Genomic DNA, 19,503 nt, shown 5'->3' with positions numbered 1-19,503 from the left:
TCCTAAGAGATACGACATCCCTGGAGCTGCTGCTCGGTGTTGTAGGGAATGAATACTGGAAGAGGACAATGTGGGCTGGGGATGGTTGAGGATAATGGGAATGGTCTAGGAGGTGGTACAGGGAGAGGAGGGAGGATGGTGATGCCGTGCAGGGGAGAGCATCACTCTTCAAATGGGATTTCTCTGAAGGGACTCTCATTCTCCCTCTGGGTTTATGGGAATAACTTGAAACCAGGCTTTGCTTGGAGCAGGAGAAAATCAGTCCCAGATGTCTGATGGGGCTAATTATGGATACAAACCCAGAATGTCCAAATTTCCTTGCCCACACATCCCCGGGGCTGAACTGGCTTTGTGCACAAGTTGCCCCTTCTGGGTGCCCAGAAGTTGTCGCTCAAGGACTTTTTTCCATCAAGAAAGCTGTAGCGGTTAAAGAAATCTCCGCTTTCCTGCCAGCACACTGGAAACAGCTGTGGGTCCCTGGAAGGGGCTTTACCACGCCGTGCCACCCAGTGCTGCCGGAGGGGAGTTATTTATAGATGGGTTTATTTTTGCTTTTTCACGTCCCTACGTTTTCCTTCCTGCTTGCTTGTGTTATTCAAGGAAAGAAATCTCCCCCTCGAAATCATGGTCCACAGGGAAAAGCTGGGGGGGGTTGTGAGCGCCTGGCGAGGGGAAACTGAGGCAACGACGTGCTGATGGCTCCGATGTGTTAACCATTGATCTGGCCAGATGATTGGGATCAGTACTGTTTAATGTCTTCATCAATGATGTAAACCATGGTATTGAGTGCACGTTTGTGGATGATATTGAGCAGACATGAGGAAGAGATTGTTGGCCCCGAGGGTGGTGAGAACCTGGCCCAGGTTGGCCAGAGAGGTGGTGGATGAACCATCCCTGGAGACATCCCAGGCCAGGCTGGATGGGGATCTGAGCAACCTGAGCTGGTGAAGATGTCCCTGCTCATGGCAGGGGGGGCACTGGGTGACCTTTGAAGGTCCCTTCAACACAAACCATCTGTGATTCCTGAGTTGTCTCTTAATGCTGCCATCTGGGTTGGAAACAAAGAAATTCAGCATCTTTTGGCCATGGGAGGTGGTGACTCCAAAGAGCGCTTCCATCAGAGCTGCTAATAGATTTTCTCTTGGGTAATGAGCGGTGAGGACAGTTAACATTCATCTTAATTAGTCTTGAGCAATAGCGAATGTGAGCCTTGGTGCTTTGAGCGCTGCATAATGAATAGTACGAAACGGCATCAAAGTCCTCAGCCTGGTGGAAATGAAAGGACTGAAAAAAATGCCGTGTTTGCTGTATAAAGGCAAATGACAAGTTGTTTTTGCTGGTGTTGAATGAGACAAAGCGAGGCTTGGGTAAGCTCACGTTAGCTCTTTCAGGGTTCCTGGTCTGGGCCCCCATTGGCAGCAGAATGGGGAGGGGAGGTAAAGCCTCAAGCACCCGGGAGGTCCTTCAAAGGACAAAGTCTGGCAGTTATTTAATGCTATTAAAAAGGCTCGAGCCAGCCACAAAGGTAATGGATTGCTGAAACTACCAGGTTTTAGGATTCGGGGTTGGGTGGAGGGAAAGGAGGGTTTTAATGCTTATTGATCCTTCCCAAGGCTCCTGAGTCTCATTGAGTCTGTACTGAAAGTGTGTGTGGGGCATTAGCACGTTTGGTGCAGCTTTCTGGGGGGCATCGATGGTTCTTTTTGGGTGGGAATGTTGTTTCTAAGAAGGGAGTGAGGTCAGCAGATGGGAAAGGCGGGAGAGAGGAGGTTTGGGCTGGATCCTGCCCGTGCTCCGAGCTCCCGCTGACTTGCGTGGGGGGACTTAGTGCAGCTTTTCTAAGAAGCTTCTTTGCTTTTTAGTGAAAGGCTTAGGATCCCATGCAAAGACCCTGGGCTTTGCACCCTGAGATGCTTCTGGCTAGTTTTGACCCCTATTTTGTCGTGATGTGATGCTGGAGTGACTCCAGATTGACAGGGTGCAACCGGAGCCCGCTTGGCAGCTGCTGGCGCTCGCACCCGCGGCTGCGTGGCCGTGATTTATAGCTCAAGTGTGATGTGTCAGGAAGACCAAGGAGAACGCTGAAGAACATTGGGAATTAAGCTTGACCATGGCAGGACTGTATAAAGAGAATTAATTTGTTGAAGGTGCCTTTCAGCAGAGGAACTTGGAGCGTTTCTGCTGGAGAGGGAGCGTCTCGCGGAGTCTGGGGATACGAGTGCTAAGGACGAAGAGAAACCTGAGCCCTCTTCTCATGTGAGATACCAAAGAGGAAAAGAGAGTTTGTTCTTTATTCCTCCATGGCAAAGCAAACTGGCTTTAATAACAGGGAACCCGTTACCCACCATGAATTAGTAGGGAAGGTGTGAGAGTGAGGGATGGGAAGATGGGAGATGCTATGGCTGTATCTTATGGGATAAATTTCTTGTGCCACATGAGCTGAATTTTAGGGTTTATTTTGATTTTATAATCTATTTCTATGCTGGCTTTTGCCAATGTCTAATGGTTGGCTCCTCTGCTGGGTGGAACAAACCCGGCTCCTTGCAGGGGATCCTCTTCCATCCCAAACCCTGTTCCCTGCCCAGAGCTTTGGGCAAAGCTCGGCTTTAAACACTTGGCTCTTCCAAGCCTCTCCCTGTGCCAAACCTCCTGACATTTACAGTGTCCCGGCTTAGCTGCGAAGGATTTGGAGCTTGTCTAGCTTAATGCTTAGGGAACTGGGTGCCGAGTGGGTATTTAATGTAATCTGAAGGACAGGAGAAAGGGAAAGTGTTTAAACCATCTCACCGAAGACAAAAGAGTTTGGGGCTGTGTGGTTTTTCACCCATGGGGCGAGTTTGCAGCCCTCCCATCATTCTCTCCAGGGAGCAACGTTGGCCATTTGGGCTTTAATGAACAAGTTGGCTTTTTCTTCTTGCAACTCAATGATATCAAAATACACCCTTCCCTGCACAGAAATGTAAGCAGGAGCTCTAAATCTTGCTCAACAGGAGGGAAACTGAGGCACAGAGCTGTCACAAATCCCAGCGCTGACCATTTAAAAGGTGTATAGATGAGGCTCTTAGGGACATGGGTTAGTGCTAGAGCTGGGTTATGGCTGGACCCGATGATCCTGAGGGTCTCTTCCAACCAAAATGATTCTATGATTCTATTTCCAAGCTGCCTTTTAGGTCTGGCCCTTCCCTCTCCACTCATGGGTGTATTTTGGGAGCAACAGCCATGAGGTCCGGCCTCCCCCAAGCCTCCCATTGTCTGAGCACCCACTTTGGGGACCCAAAGCGTCCTGTCCTGCTTCTTGGTAGTTTTCCCCCTTACTTTCTGCCGCATTTCCCCTTTCCCAGCAGTTAAAGTAATGGACCTCGTAGATCATATAATAAATAGGTATCGACTTCATGCCACAGGCTGGATCAGAATTGATTGACTGGTGGGAATACACTCCCGCGCAATCGATAAGAGGCCATCAGGCTGGATAAATCTTGATAACAACTGACAAAAGGAAAGTCAATATGTGTATTAATATATACGTTAAGAGAGCATATATCTTCCGTTTGGAGACAGCATTGCTTTAGGCAGCTTGCAGAATGGGACGGGTTGTGGGGGAGACCAAAATATCCCAAGCAAAGAGGACGGTGGGGATGGGGAAAGGCAGCGGGTTGATCCTCCGCGAGGGGGTTCGGTGTTGAAATGAGAGCTGGTTCGGTGCTGGCTGAGCTGCTCAAATCCCCACCGGCGGGTGTTCGTTAGCGCCGCATTAATGTGCTGCTCCGGAAGGGGATGCTCCCAGAGAAGGTTCTCCTTTGTATTTCAAAAATGCCATGAAAATATTTCTATTTTGGCCATGATTTCTATGGGAAAGCACTTACCGCAGCGGGACTGAAGCACTTTGCTGGAGAGGAAGGGATTTAAGCGGGTGTTTAAGGGAAAGCCTGGGATTAAGTGCCCCACTGAGAGATAGTCCCACCACGTCTTTCTACTTGTCCCAGCTCTTCCCCTCGATATTGAGTGACATCTCAGCATGATTCCTTATTTTATCTGAGCATCCGCAATGCTGGGGATCCTCTTTGGGATCAGGGACGGGTTGTGGGGGGATCCACATGCTGGCGCCCTCCTGCCTAGACAAATAGGAGGCTGCCCAGGGAAACAGATCCCTCCAGTCACAACATTATTAATTTTTTATTAATAATAATTGTTATTACTCTTCCAAAGTGGAACTGGGTTCTAGTGAAGCAGCTCTCTTGATCAAAAGACTTGCTGCTTCCCTCTCTTCAAAAGAAGTTTTTTCTTGTTTTTTTTCTAAGTTTCTTTTCCTTCCTGAGGTTCAAAATAGCATGAGGATCACTGCACAGGGAATATATTAATCTCCTTCAAAAGCAAGGAGAGGTCAAAGCGCCTTCACACATCCCCATACACCCCGCCAGCCCTCTCGGAGCTGATTCCAAGTGCACCTTTCCAAAAGGCGGCAAGTGCTGCCCGGAGCAGCAAGTGTTTTCGGATGACTTGTTTGCAACCGGCGCTTTAGATAAGCCCCTGAGGCTGCTTTGCATTCACCTGTCTCTGAGCTCCTTTCCATGCAGCTGGAGAACAGCTCGTCTCCTCTGACACTATCTCCTTCAAATAAAAATGCATGGAGTTTGCTTTTTCTAAATAACTTGATTTTTTTTTTTCCGAAGCCACAATGGAGTTGGAGGTACTTTTGGGGAAGGCTGATCCCCCTTCTCCTCCTCCTCCAGCCCTCGCCATTTGCCTGAGCTGGCTGTAGTTATCTCACGTGCCAGCTGCTGGGAGGACAATTTTGTTGCTTAAGTGTAATATCCATCAAAGGACGGTGCTTCCACTGCGCAGTGATAGTGAGTGAGGGGTGAGGGGAGCATCATCTCTTCGGGGTGTTTCTGTTTCCCCACGGTGATTTTGCTCCATGCCAAGCAGGAGCCAGGTTGCTGTGAGCTCTGAGTTGGGGATCTGAGCTTTGCTGTGGCCAAAAACCTCCTGGCAGGTGATGAATTCCCTGCCTCCCCATGGGGTTGCTTTGGGAGACTTGTGTAAGGGTTTAATTTGGAGGTAGAGTTCAATGAGAAAAGTGTTTTCACCCGCAAGTGATGCACCCGGGGGGCTGGGCTCTGGTGGATGCTGATGGTTTGTGGTCCAGCATCTCATGGCCCTGTGATGCTGCGAAGGTTTCAGCTGCTGCTTTCTCCCCTGGTCATGGTCCAGCGAGGGTGGATGGGGTTCCTCTGGGCCTTGGGGAGGAAGGAAACCACCTGAGCAAAGGAGAAAGCAGTTCCTGCAAAGAGAAGGGAAACAAAATAAAAGTTGTAGGTCCTGGGGCTGAAACGTTTCCATGATTAATTTTGGGGCGCTGGGTATGTGTGGCTCAGAAAAGAGCTGCTTCACTTCATGGGGAGGTTTTGGGAAGGGTAAATCCTATTTAAACCAGTCCTGAGCATCTCTCGGCAGGGCTGGGAGGACCTGTGCCCCCGCTGGCCCTGGTTGCTACTGGCATCCCAGCAGGGACAACCGGCCCAGGAACCAGTCGAGCTTTTTTTATTGCCCCTCTAAGCTTTTCATTAAAAAGTATGTGTGGTCCAACACATGCCAGCTTTCTCCTTAGACTGAGACCTAACGTGCTCATTGCAGCTCATGGAGGTGTGACCCTGGCTGTCCCCGCTGTCCTTGGGGTGGCTTGGGGACATTGAGCTGGATGGTGCCCCAAGCCGGCGTAGCAGAGCGAGTGTGCAGCAAGGGTGCGACATTTCCCATTGATTTTGAAGAAAACAAAGGCTAGGGATAAAAATTAACCCAAACCTCTCCCTTTGCTGGCCTCCTACCCATGTTTAATTTTCCATTTTGGGGCTGTCTCGTTTCCAAAGCACAGTAGCCGGATGTTGGTAAAAGAGGAAAAGGAGCCAATAGATGGAAACAGCTTGAAAAGTTCCCGAATAACTCAGGCACGTGCAGGCGGGTGCATTGCTTGGTTCTCCACTCCCTACGTGGTTAGTCCTGCTCAATGAAATCAAATAAGTCCCAGCTCAGTGGCTCTGCTTGCTGCGGTCGTATCTTTCTTAATATTCCCCAAAGATTGATTTTTCTCTGTGAAATAGTAAAAATTTGTAAACTGATGGGGAAAGTAGAAGCATCTAGACAGGCTCTCCTTTGCTCTGGCTTTCTTCAAGTGCAGATGTAACCTGCTAGCAGAGGTATTTTTATATTAAAGTACTTATTATTAATTCCCCTTCTCTCCTTCTGTGTCTCCCCTGGGTTTATAGTGCCGACTATCACCATGGTATCTGAGCTGGTTCCCCATAAATCAATATATGAGCAAGTAATGAGCTTCCTGGGGTCTGGCATTTATCACTATGGGGTGCTCAAATGATCCTATTTAATTTAATGGGCATTTCTGTGGATGGTTGGGCAGAGGGAAGAAAAGCACAAAACACCGGTAAGTAACGGCATTGCAACTTGTGTGTAACCATCAGCTCGGAGGTTATTCCTGCTCCTGAGCAAAAGCCAGGCTTAGGGCTTCAACCCTGTAGAACCTCTACATCGATGTAGAGGTGACGGCCATCGATGTAGAGGTGACGGCCATCGATGTAGAGGTGATGGCCATCGATGTAGAAGTGATGGTCATCGTTGTAGAGGTGATGGCCATCGATGTAGAGGTGACGGCCATCGATGTAGAGGTGATGGCCATTGATGTAGAGGTGACGGCCATCAATATTGCAGGAAGGGGGAAAATAACCCCGTGGAGAGGGGATGGATGAGGTTGTTTTCCCATCGAATGGCAAAAAATATCAAGAGGCTCTAGCTCTTCCTTGCTCATCCCCCCCCCCAAATTATTCAGTCACTTTGGCTTTGCTCCCGTTGCTGATGTCTTCAGCCCACGCTGGTGAAATGCAGAGTGTTTATAAAGCAATTTGGGATTTGGCTTGCTTGGCTGAACACTTCAAAAACTCATTTTTAATAGAGACTTGTATCTGCAGTGGGATGAGGCCGCGGGGCCAGAACTTTTGAAGGGGCTGGTTTGGGGGGACGATTGGGAGCTGAGTTTGCGCCGGGGGTTGAGGTGCACCCCTGGGTGCTGGGATGAACCTCTGCACATCCCTGAGCTGCCTGTCCTGGCTGTCCCTGCTGCCCCTTGGCTCTGTCTGGGCTTTGGCCAACATGGCATGTGTCACCAACCTCCTTGCTCTGGGATGGAGAGGTTGAAGAGGAGAAGACAAGTATTTGGTGATGAATACATACTTCAGCGGTGAATAAGCTGAAGACGCAAATCGTCTGCCTTTGTTTCTGGTGTCAAGCGTAGGCGTCCCCGGCCGTGTGATCCGCGGCATCGCTCGCTCGCAGCCGCCCGGGTACCTCAATGCCACGGCTCAGCGTCGACCTCTTGAAGCGGGGAGGCAGAAGCTGGTGTGCGTGCCCCGGGAGCCGCGCTTTGTGTGCCCGAACGGGGAGCGATTGACGGCAGAGGAGGAACGCGAAGAAGCCAAATTGTTGAGCTCTAGCCGTGAAAAGGTTGTGCAGGTGGTGGCTGAATGGGCTCAGGTGCTGCATAAATAGGTATCAACCGGGCTTTATCTCTGCGTTGGCAGCTCCTTATCCAGCAAGAAAACTCGAACAAATACCGACGTGGCTGTCACTAGTTGAATTCATTTGGAGGAATTATTCATGGAGGGGAGGAGAGAGGCACCTGGGCTGCCTTGAGGTCTGGGGAGCAGAGGTGGCACATCCCATGCTCGTGTCCTTCACCGTGTGCTGGTGCCACCACCCCGGGGCTGAGCGGTGGCCTCTGTCCCTGTGCCGGGGCTGGCGCCGGGTGCACCCGCTGCCTCCTTTAATGTGATGTTCCTCTGGAAATGAAATGGAGAGATGGGCATCTCGCCAGGAAGGGGTGGCGGGCTCCACTCCTGGGGCTATCTCTGCACTTCAGATAGGCAGAAATTGGAGGTTTTTTTTCTCTAAACAACCCTTTTTCCTGGAAAACAGCTGATCTTAACTCCCTTTAGGGCTGAAATCAAACTCCCTTCCCTCGCTAATCTATTTGTGGCATTTGTAAAGTCAATTCCTGACTAATGCAGACCAAAAGCAACTTTCTGGAAGGGTTTTCTCTGGGGGAAAACAGGCATTTGCTGGGGAGCTGGTGGGCCCCTTCGTGCACAGGCAGGTCATGGGAGGTGACAGAAAGCCTTTTGCATCATGGAACTTAAAGCTTTACACCTCTATTTGGCAAATTAGTGCAAAAAAAAACATACTGGGAAGGTGGTCCGTCATTATTTTGCACCCTTTAATTCCAGTTGCAGAAACCCAAGGGTTGTCTTTATCACTTATTTCCAAGCAGCGGTTTGAGTGCTTGGATCCTAATCTTGAGAAAAACTCATATTTCTCCATGACTGCAGCCAAATGATGGCAAGAGATAGGAATCGGCTGCTTTAGAGGGAGATGGTGTTCATAATCGCGGGTGCCTGGGGTTTCCAGTTCAGCCGGGGTGCTCAGGGACATGCCGAGACACCCCAGCAAGGAAAGTGCTACCGAGGAGGCCCTTGAAGGGTACGAGGATGCTCTGAACTCCCCGCCGTGCCTTGCTTGTGTCCAGCAAGGTTATTCCCAATGCAAGCCATGATAAAGTGCTTTGAGTAATAGAATAATTTTGGTTGGAAGAGACCCTTAAGATCACTGAGTCCAACCATAACCTAAATCTAGCACTAAACCATGTCCCCAAGAGCCTCTTCTATGCTGTTGTCTTTCAAAACCCATGACATATTGGATCAGTCCCATTCCTCCTTGACCTGAAAATTGTGCTCTCTGCCCACGGAGTTTTTAGCGTAGGAAGAGGAGAGTCTTTTGTATCCATGAGCTTCTGGAGGAGCGAGCAAGATTTGTTTCCAATAAGCGTTATCCTCACTTTCTGGATCACATTTTAATCACTCGTAGGGACCTTATTTGTGATGGTCTTGGCCAGGGGATGTGCGGTAAGGATGGAGGAACGGTGACCGCCTATGGTTTTTGGGGATTGTTGTTGCTGTTTTCAATGTCCCCACGGTGCAGCCTCCTGGGAGTTTTGCCTTATTGTTCTACATTGAGCCACCACGGGGTCCAAGATAAAAGAGCGGCTTTATCACGGTGTTGTATTCCTGATTCCTCTGGGCTGCTCACCTGTCCATGGGGCTGTGCTGGGCATCGCTGCCCTTCATCCCTTGCTCTGCCTCTTCTTCCTCGCCCAAACTGGAGATCCAAACCCACCCCTCTGAGCATCATGGTACCCAGGTAAACCCAGGGTGACCCGGTGTGATGCTGCTCAGTCCTTCTAACAGCTCAGGCTGGTTGTTTCCATCCAAAAAGAGCAAAACCCATTGTCTCCCCGGGGACAAAATCCAGACTAGTCCATACTGGCATCCCCAGGATAAGGGGAAAGCGTTGGAGCCAAGTGAGGATGCAGGAATTCAATCCTGTAACTTGTCATTTGTTAACTAGAACAGGATCAAAGTAACATCTGTGGTTGCTGAAGCCTCTTTACCGATGTATGTACTGGGTGCTTTATTTTCTGGGCACAGGTATCCAGTCTCATCGTTCTAAAGTTGCCTGTAATGAGCGTGGGAGGGTATAGAAAAGCAAAAAAGCCCTTTTTTTGTGGGCGGGAATCGAGGCAGCATCCACCCACGTCCTCCATTATGATATTCAAATGTCAATATATTTTTAATTGGTTTATATCCCCCCTCCCCCTCCAGCTGCCTTTGGTAATTAAGGCTCTGTAAATAGATTTTACTGTAATCGGTACAAGAAGGAAAATTGGAGGACATTGTACAGTGCATTGGGATTTGTTGTTATTTTTTTTTTCCCTCCACGTCTTTCCTCTTTTGACTCCTGTTACATCTGTGAGTGTTGTATCCTCTTGAGGGAAGAAGCACAAGAAGTCTGAAGCAAGAGGACCAAGTGGTTTTGCTCATGGCTGGGACATGGGGATCCCCAGGTCACCCCTTACAGGGCTCGACACCATGGTGGTGGCACCAGCACACGCAGGGGAGCAGCACCCGCTCCTCCCAGTGCCAAACTGGGGACACCGCCCCGTTTCCTCATGGAATCTTCAATCTGCCTTGAGATGTAGCCAAAGCTCTTGTGGTTATTTAAAATTCCCTGACACAGCCGCTGCCTTTGTAATTTGGGGATGTTTCTCGGCGGGGTTTTATAAACCATGTTTTTGTCTTTCCCTTTTCCTGTTCTTTCAGCCTGTGCAAAGGACGGACTCTCTACTCGGTGGTGAGAGATGCCAAAATTGTCCTGGATGTCAACAAGACGAGGCAGATAGCGCAAGAAATTGTGAAGGTACAGTGTGGTGGGGGGACAGCTGGGCACCCGTGAGGGTCCAGATCCATTTGAGAACCCAGCCAAGCTGCTCCATGGAGCAGGAGTGAAGAAATCAAAGAGGATGGGTGGGATAGCACATCAGCTTTAAAATCCAGGTCTCTTAGACTTCCCTCACCCAGTTTGAGCAGAGCTGGGGTGGCACCAAGGCTTCCCATGGGCTCCTCGTGCAACTTGGGGCTCATTACACGGAATCCCAGAACGTCAGGGCTTGGAAGGGACTCGAAAGCTCATCCAGTGCAATCCCCCCATGGAGCAGGAACACCCAGACGAGGTTACACAGGAAGGTGTCCAGGCGGGTTGGAATGTCTGCACAGAAGGAGACTCCACAACCCCCCTGGGCAGCCTGGGCCAGGCTCTGCCACCCTCACCCCAAACAAGTTTCTTCTCAAATTTAAGTGGAACCTCTTATGTTCCACTTTGAACCCATTGCCCCTTGTCCTGTCACTGGTTGTCACCAGAAGAGCCTGGCTCCATCCTCCTGACACTCCCCCTTTCCAGATTGTTCCCCATGAATGAGTCCCCCCTCAGTCTCCTCTTGTCCAGCTCCAGAGCCCCAGCTCCCTCAGCCTTTCCTCACACGGGAGATGCTCCACTCCCTTCAGCATCTTGGTGGCTGCGCTGGACTCTCTCCAGCAGTTCCCTGTCCTGCTGGAACTGAGGGGCCACAACTGGACACAATATTCCAGGTGTGGTCTCCCCAGGGCAGAGCAGAGGGGCAGGAGAACCTCTCTGACCTACTGACCACCCCCTTCTAACCCACCCCAGGTACCACTGGCCTTCCTGGCCACAAGAGCCCAGTGCTGGCTCATGGTCACCCTGCTGTCCCCAGGACCCCCAGGTCCCTTTCCCCTACACTGCTCTCTAATAGGTCATTCCCCAACTTATGCTGGAACCTGGGGTTGTTCCTGCCCAGGCCACAGCTTCTCTTCCCCCTTCAGAGTGCTGGTATTTGAGTCTGCCTTTGCTACTGTGAGCACGTTGCTAGTTGGATGTTCCTCCGCTTTTGGAAAAAGAATAAGAATGTGCAGTTGGTGTGAGGTTTCCATGTCTCAGGAGTGAGAACATCCCCGCAGTTGAGGAGCTGGTGCCGCAATGCTCATGGCGGGGAGCTGTGTGTGCCACAAGGCTGAGCACACGGGTGTTTTTCAGAGCTAAAAAAGCTTTTCCTTTCACCGAGATGACTCAAAGTGCATGTTCAGCACTCCAGATGTGATCATATAAATAGATGCTGGGGAGCATCCTCATGTGGCCGGGAAGTTGGGTCCTGAGCCATCAGAGCTTCCCAGTGAGTGTCCGTGACAGCTCGTTTTCCTGAGAGGTGTTGAGCTGTCTGCCAAAGGAGGGTTGTGCTGTGATTCCAGACATATTTAGCACCAAATGATACCAGAAGTATCTGGCATGTGTCCCACCATGGGAGCCGTGACATTGACAATGTGCCCTGCTCAAGGTCAGCCAGCACCTCTGGCCCCCAGCAAGGCCACATCATCTGGGGCTGAGCTCATGTTTAACATCTTTCTTTGGGAAAAACAAAAGCAAAGAAAAACAGTTGTCTTTCTGGAAGATCTTAACCCCCCCTTCAATATCTAAAGCTTATAAACCAGAATATGTTCTGCAATATGAACTGAATGGTGCTGTTTCCCTGTCCGTGCTTAAGCTGCCACATTAAACTGCCTATTTTGTGTTTATTTACACCCAGATTTAGCAAAGTGCATGCTGTTTTTAAAGGATATTCGTTAAATTCCCCCAAAGTCTCTGGGGTCCAGGCAGGAGCTGATGGTTGAGCAGAAGCTTAACCACATTTGTGGTTGCCCGTGTCTGTACATGCTGCAAGAGGCATCTTGGAGCAGCGGCCTGGCTGAGCCCCATGTTGGGGTGATGGGGAAAGCCACAGGAGATGAACCCTGAGTCTTTGTTGTGCTGTCCTGAGGCACCCGGCAGGTCTACCTGCCCCAGGGGTGCTGCTGGGCCCGTTGAGTGATGCTGTCAGGGCTACAGGATGCCTCAAAAGCCAGGTGGTGGCACCTTCTTGCAACCTCTGGCTTGTAAGTTGGGGTGTCTGAGGCAGCCAAGGGCCTCTCTGCTTCATTTCTATTTGTAATTTGTATTTTCCACTTTTAAAAGATGGATTTTCCCCCTGAGCAAACAACTCCAGCATCACATAGGCTTGTCTCACATTTTTTTCCCCTGGGTTCTGCCACTCTTGCACTCGGGGTTCTTGCCTCCAGATGTTCCCAGCAGGAGGTGATGTCTCGGTTCAGCCCCTCGCTCTGTGTGGGTTGCATCACTCCGTGTGGGTTGGGGTTTTGAGGATGAGGCGAATGAGATTGCTGTCTTCTGCAGCTGCATGTGCACTGGGAAGAGGCTGGAAACCTCAAACTCTTTGTGGTGTTGCGAGGCATCCTTAGCGCTGGGGAAACATCACTGGATCTGTGAGATGAAAGCATCACCATGAAGAACCTCACCCGTGAGATCTGCTGGAGTGAATTAGCATGAATGCCCGTAGAGCTGGTTGTTACCCCGGGGGTTGAGTGATCCTGTTGCAACCCACTGCAGGGCAGAAGGACTTTGGGTCCAACCTGGGTCCCCATAGGAATGAGCAGAGGTCCCAAGGCAAAGCTATGCCACATGGGTGCTCAGCACAGGCTCTCCCTGCTCACCGGAGGGATTTTAAGACAACAGCTCCTGCTTGCAGGATAGATCCATCATGCTTCTGTCTCAGCCCCCCCAAACACATGGCTCGTTGCTGGTGTGCACCAGGAGGAGCAGCTTCTCTGCCTAGGGCAGACATGAGGAAGAAATTGTTGTACTGAGGGTGGTGAGAGTCTGTCCCAGGTTGGCCAGAGAGGTGGTGGATGAACCATCCCTGGAGACATCCCAGGCCAGGCTGGACGGGGCTCTGAGCAACCTGAGCTGATGAAGATGTCCCTGCTCATGGCAGGGGTGGCACTGGGGAACTGGGAAGGGCCCTCAAACCCAAACTATTCTATGATTATTTGCCTTCTCACATTTCCATGTCAACCATCAGCAGATGTTATGGATGTTTTGATGGACTTGGAGGTGGCTGGCATGGAGAAATGAAGGAAAATCTTGACATCTTGGTTTGGTTTGGCTTGGGGCAGCATCACCCAGAGGAGCTGGAGGCAGGACCAGGTGGAGGCTTTGGCTCCGCTACCTGGTCATGGCAGTTGTTTGCCTTTATCCTTTGCGTCCCTGTTTGTGATAGGAGAAGCCATTGAGTTTATGGGATTAGCGGGTGCAAGGGCTCTCGTTTTGCTGCGATCCTCTGTAGGCGAAAGTTAATTTATTTAAGAAGCGAAGCCGGCAGAGGGAGCTGGCTTTTCACACACGCCGGGCAGCCCAGCAAATTAAGGCATTACTGGGCCGAGTGTTTTCTCACAGATCATCCTGCGGGCGAAGGAGACGGGGCTGGAATTTGCAGTGGGATCTGTGCGGTACCCTGCGGAGCGAGGCGAGTGATTTGGCTTTGCCCAGAGCTCCCTGAGAAACACCTTCAGCGAAGGCTTGGCTGCCTTTGATCGCATGGGATATGCATTCCCATCCATTGCATAGGTACAAAGTCCCTGCTGCCACCTCCTGTCACCCTGGGGTGCTGGGAGGGGCTGTGGAAAATCTCCATGGTTCTTGGTCCTGCCCCGTGGGTGCACCTTGCAGGAGGAACAGGCTCATGGCATCAAAATGTTGTTCCTGGCACAACCCTGGTGCTTTGTGAAGGCGACAGTGACATTTCAAAGCAGATTTTTAAACTTCATCATTATTTCATGTGCTGGGATGTGGAGCCCCGTAATTAATCCCGGTGCCTGGAATGGTCCCGGCATCCAGCTGTGGCATCTTAAGACCCCCAAATCCTTTTCTTTCTCCAGCATCCTTTAGCAGAGGCCCTTTGGGATGTGGCCCCTGTGATGTGCTGGGAGGGGGTGTTTGCTGTCCCCAGCAGCACGCTGTCCCTGGCTGTCTCCAGCCTCTCCTGCTGCCCCTGGAGCGGAGCCCTGCAGGTCTGTGCTCCTGTTGAGTCCTCAGTACCTTCAGGGTTTCTCTCTTATCCTTGCATTTGAGGATCTAGGGGATTTTCAGGTTGCATTCCCAATTTTTACAGATAGTTTCTAAATGTGGATCATGCCTCCCAGCTCCACGTCAGCTCCAAACTTAAAGCTATCTTCTTGTTCCACTGCATGCGTAGTTAATGATGACAAAAGTGAAAAGATCACACCTAGGATGGATCCCCATGGAAAGCCAGTTAATAAATCCTCCCATGTGATAGAGTCACAGAACAGTTTGGGGTGAAGGGCCCTTCCCAGCTCCCCCAGTGCCCCCCCTGCCATGAGCAGGGACATCTGCACCAGCTCAGGTTGCTCAGAGCCCCGTCCAGCCTGGCCTGGGATGTCTCCAGGGATGGTTCATCCACCACCTCTCTGGCCAACCTGGGACAGGCTCTCACCACCCTCAGGGACAACAAATTCTTCCTCATGTCCAGCCTAAATCTCCCTCCTTTAGTTTAAAACCATCACCCCTTGTCCTATTGCAACAGGCCTTGCTCAAAAGTCTGTCCCCATCTTTCTCATCAGCCCCTTTTAAGTTGTCAATCACTTGTCGGTGATGGACAACTGATATTTGCTCTAAAGCAACAGTTTGCTGGCCTGTTTGGCATTTATTCTTTGGTAGCTTCCTCTACACCAAGTTCTCCGAGTCTGCTTATTAGAATGGAAATCGAGACAGCATCAGAAGCCCTACTGATCTCAGGATAAATGGCTTTTATCACCTTCCTCATTCCCAGAGCCGATTATCCCATTGAGCTGTGCATCTATCACACGGAGCTGTCAGCAATCCGCTTGATTTGCCAATGCTAAACAAGCCAAGTGCAGGGGAATTTGGATTTCCCACCCATGGTGCTTTTTTTTTTTTACATCATTAACAATGATTTTAATTAACCACCAAGTAGTTTTTCCTAGGGGAAAAGAATGAAGGCAGGACTCCTGCACAGTGCTTGTTTCCCGGCTAATGGTACCAGCACACACGTGGGCAGCGCTAATGGCTTAGTCAGGGTATGGGGATGGAGAGCTTTGACTTATTACCCCTCCGCTCCCAGCCGCCAAAGAGAACCAAGGTTAAAACATCCTCATCATCAGTTTCTCAGCGGAGGATTTCAGGAAAGTGACTGGCAGTTTGGTTTGCTGCTAATTTTTCTTGCATAACCTATTAATCAGGAAGATGAGCAGGTGCCGTCACAGCCACACTGTGATCCCATCGCGCTCTGTGAGCATCACCTGACACCCGCCCCAAACCAGGGACCTCCCCAGACACTTGCCGTGTCTGCAGGGACATTTGGGGACGTGCTGCCTTTGCCTGTGGCCCAGACATGGTTCGGGATTGTGGATGTGCAGCCGCGGCACAGGGATGCTGGCAGCCGGGGTCTCCCCATCCCAGCAATCATGGGGCTGCCCTCGTGCTGGGATTATCCCATTTAATTTGTGCTGCTTTTTGAATTTTGGGTTATTTTTTTCTGTTTTCCATCCTAGGGAATGGGTTACCTGCACGCCAAGGGGATTCTTCACAAGGATCTCAAGTCGAAAAATGTTTTCTATGACAATGGGAAGGTGGTGATCACGGACTTTGGCCTCTTCAGCATCTCGGGAGTTCTCCAAGCAGGCAGGTAGGACATGGTGTGGTGGAAATACTGACATTTCTCCACATACCCTAGAGCTCCCTGTTGAGCTGAGAACACAGGGAGGAAGCCCAAAAACCTCCCCTGAAGGTGCTGAGGGGAGACCTTCTGATCTTTGAACTGCCTGAAAGGAGCTTGGAGCCAGGATAGGTCGGGCTCTGCTCCCCAGGAACAAGTGCCAGGACCAGAGGAAACTGCCTCAAGTTGCGCCAGGGGAGGTTGAGGTTGGATTTGGGAACAATTTCTTCCCCAAAGGGCTGTGGGGCACTGGAACAGGCTGCCCAGGGCAGTGCTGGAGTCACCATCCCTGGAGGGTTGGACAGATGGACATGAGGTTCTCAGGACATGGGGTGGGTTATGGTTGCCAGGGGTGGGTTATGGTTGGACTCAATGATCTTGTGGTTCTTTTCCAGCCAAAATGATTCTCTGATTCTATGATCAGGAAGGCAGAGTTGCTTTTGATGGGTAGGAAAGAGCATGATGTTTTGTGCAGGTCTCCAGCTGTTTGGTTTGGAGAGGCAGGACCTGGCCCCGGGCAGGGTCTCTTGAACCCAACCTCTTCCCATGGGATACATAATTTCCATGGCCAAAACAGCCAGGACACGCTTCTTGGGCTCCGTTTCACTGGGGCTGGCAAAGCTGGCTTATTCCTTGGCCTTTCCCCAACACCATCATAAATCCCCTGCATCCGCTTCGTCTCCTGCCTCTGGGCTGATGAAGCGACAGGCCAGGTCGAGCGGTGCTGTCCCTGTGGTTGTCCCCCAGCTGCTCTGGTGACCTTTTGGGTGCTGCAGACATCTGGCCGTGGTGTCCATGCCAAGCCAGGGCATGGAGCGAGACACAGAGAAAATGAGAGCCAAGCTCGGGACATTTACAACACTGTGACATTTTGGGTCTCTTTGGATTTGGAATTAAGTCCATTTGGTAAATGTTCCTTATTAAATGTTTGGTTGTGGTATATTTTTTTCCCAGTGCTTTGTGAGGTTTTCAAGCTCCAGCCACGGCAGGGCAAAGACTTTCAGCAGCCGTGGAAAGGAAGAGAAGCAAAGCTGGGGGGAGGGAAAGGAAACAGAAGAGGGGAAAAAGAACAAAGGTCATATTTTTATTATTTGTTAAAACAAATAAAAAGAGCATTGCTGACTTTTCCCGGTGGGAGAGCGCCTTCTCGCTAAACTCTTTGTGTCAAAAGGAGGTTGGGCCAAGCGCGGTGTTATCAGCACCGGCAGCTCGAGCAGGTTTCCTCTGGTAGTGGGGTACCCACCTCCCAGTCCTTTTGGTCTCCGTCACCCCATGCGATGCGGCTTGTTGCTGGAGAGCTTGTCATGGCCGATCATCGCTTTACGGCAAAGATGCTCAAGAGATAAAATGCTCTTTGGAAACTATATATATTTTTTTAATAATTTCTGTGTGATGAGGTTAAAGGATTAGAGGAAAAGGCAAGGAGCGCCTCTGTCCATCCCGGCAAGCCAGGCAGCCAGCCTCTCCGTTCCGCTTGTATAAATATCATCTGGTTTTAGCACTAAGTTAGGGAAAAGCTCAGGAAGCCCAAGAAACCCAGCAGCAAAGACGTGGGGTTTGGCTCTGGTTTAGCAGCTGGGCAGGGGGTTTGGGATTTGGGCCCTGCCAGGATGAGGTTGCAACTCATTCCATTGAAAGGGTTTGGGCAAAAATGGCTCAGTTTTGCCGGGGACCTTTGCTGTGAACTTTACAGATGCTCTGGTGATAAAATGAGAGGTGATGCTGTGGAAATGGGGTATGCGATGGGAGAGACCAATGTGTGGCCATCAATATCCAGGTGTCACCTGGGGGTTAAAGTCCAGAAGGTTGCTCAGGAGAGGAAGGATGGTCAGATTTGCAAGGCTGGGCAGAAATGAGGAGTGTTTTGCTAGAAAAATTAAGAAAATAAGGCAATTCCTGTCCTGAGGTATGGCTGCCATGGACTGCTGGTGGCACATGTGTCTTCTGCTGGTGGAGAGCTGAGAGAAGGTTTTGGGGATCCACAGTCATTGGTCACCATGAATTTTGAAGCAGCGTCTACAAGTCTTATTTCCCTTCTTAGGGTGTTGTGTTGTTGTTTTTTGGTTGGTCTTGTTTGGTTTTTTTTAGCTGTTCATGTTTTTCTCAGATGGAGAAGAATGATAAAGCCCAGGTTTGGGTCCTTGGAGGCTTGCGTGGCTGCAGGACGAGCATGTATGGAGAAGGGAGCAAATTTTTACAGGTCAAGTTAAGGATGGTGATGTTGCTTCAGGTGTGAACGAGAACTACAAACTGGCCTGTTTTCACTGGCTTAAAAATCCTCCTTGTCCTCCTAGAGCAGGGTCACCTTCAGTTTGTGGAAGCACCTGGCACAAGTTCGCAGTGTCCGTCCATGCCGTTACGCGCTTGTCCTGCTGAAAAATGAGATGGCTGTCGCAACTAAAGTACCTTCTGCAGAGACTTCATAATCCGGCATCTTATTTTGATGAAATCAGATTTATTTCTTCCTTATTTAAACATCGTTTGGCTCGGTAGGGCTGCTTTGTAATTAGGAGGAGCATGGGGTGGGTCTTGAGTAGTCTGAGGAGCATTTCTGCTCTTGCTTTTGCCTTGGGGCGGCTCATCCTTGGGTGGGTTTGCCAGACGCTTGGCTGGTTGTGCTGCTTTCTGCTGGTGGAAGTGGCCGGGTCAGTTATGAAGCCAGGAAAACTTTTGTCACAAAACCTCAAATTGCTGCAATTGAGCCGCGTTTGGGATTGCGCTAAAGCTCGGCCTTTGTTGCTGGAAGTTCGTAAACCCGCAGCTGTGTGTTCGGGTGTACGTGAGCTTTGCTGCAGGATGAGACTGGGCTCAGAGGGGAACTGCGGAGTGAAATCCCCTCCCTGGAGCATCCCTGGATGCCACTGCTGGGATATCTCAGCACTTGAGTGAGCAAAAATAAAAGCCGCGGGTGGAATCCTGGCCGTGCTGGGGGCGGCGGAGCAGATCTGAGCGCTGCCCACCGCGTCCTGCTCCCCGCTGCCCGCCCGAGGGTGGACAGCGCACACACGCAGCGAGCTCCTCCGCGTCTCTCTAATTGCCCCGATGCTTAATGCCGGCTTGTAATTAAGAGCCGTGCAGGGCTGGAGGAGGTGGCGGGAGCCAGCTGAGAAACTGAAAGTCTCCCCCCTGTGCCAAAGTGCTCTCGGCCCCAGCTCCTGGTGACTGCAGGGTCCGTGTCTGGCCGGAGCTGCTGATTGCGGCGGTGGCTCCGGTGCAGCAGGGTGACAAGGAGCTGTCGAGTCCCCGGAGGGGGTTATGGAGGCTCAATCAGTTAATTTCCTGGACAGGCAGTGTCCTTCCCTAGGGAGGGGGTTCCTCCTCTGGGGGTGATGCTGAAGGACAGGCGTGGTTTTATGGCTGGGATGATCCAGACTGCATCATCTTGGGATTGTACCTGTTGTGTGCATGCAGCCACAATCCATCCAGCTGTTTGTGGTGGGAGCTTGTCA

At 50.8% G+C, this 19,503-nt stretch overlaps 1 protein-coding gene across 4 annotated transcripts in view; it reads left to right on the top strand.

The window, feature by feature from the left end:
- KSR2 (kinase suppressor of ras 2) overlaps window positions 1-19,503 on the top strand; it is an 88,187-nt gene that overhangs the window by 56,660 nt on the left and 12,024 nt on the right. For all 4 annotated transcript variants that reach the window (XM_065033865.1, XM_065033863.1, XM_065033866.1 and 1 more), the window contains 2 exons: window positions 10,218-10,314; window positions 15,891-16,024. In XM_065033865.1, the coding sequence (XP_064889937.1) occupies window positions 10,218-10,314; window positions 15,891-16,024 (231 nt within the window). The remainder of the gene's footprint in view (window positions 1-10,217; window positions 10,315-15,890; window positions 16,025-19,503) is intronic.

Source organism: Columba livia, chromosome 17, assembly GCF_036013475.1.
Source record: "Columba livia isolate bColLiv1 breed racing homer chromosome 17, bColLiv1.pat.W.v2, whole genome shotgun sequence".
Taxonomy (NCBI): domain Eukaryota; kingdom Metazoa; phylum Chordata; class Aves; order Columbiformes; family Columbidae; genus Columba; species Columba livia.
Note: the sequence above shows the minus strand (reverse complement) of the source record. Positions and strands in the feature narration are given on the sequence as shown.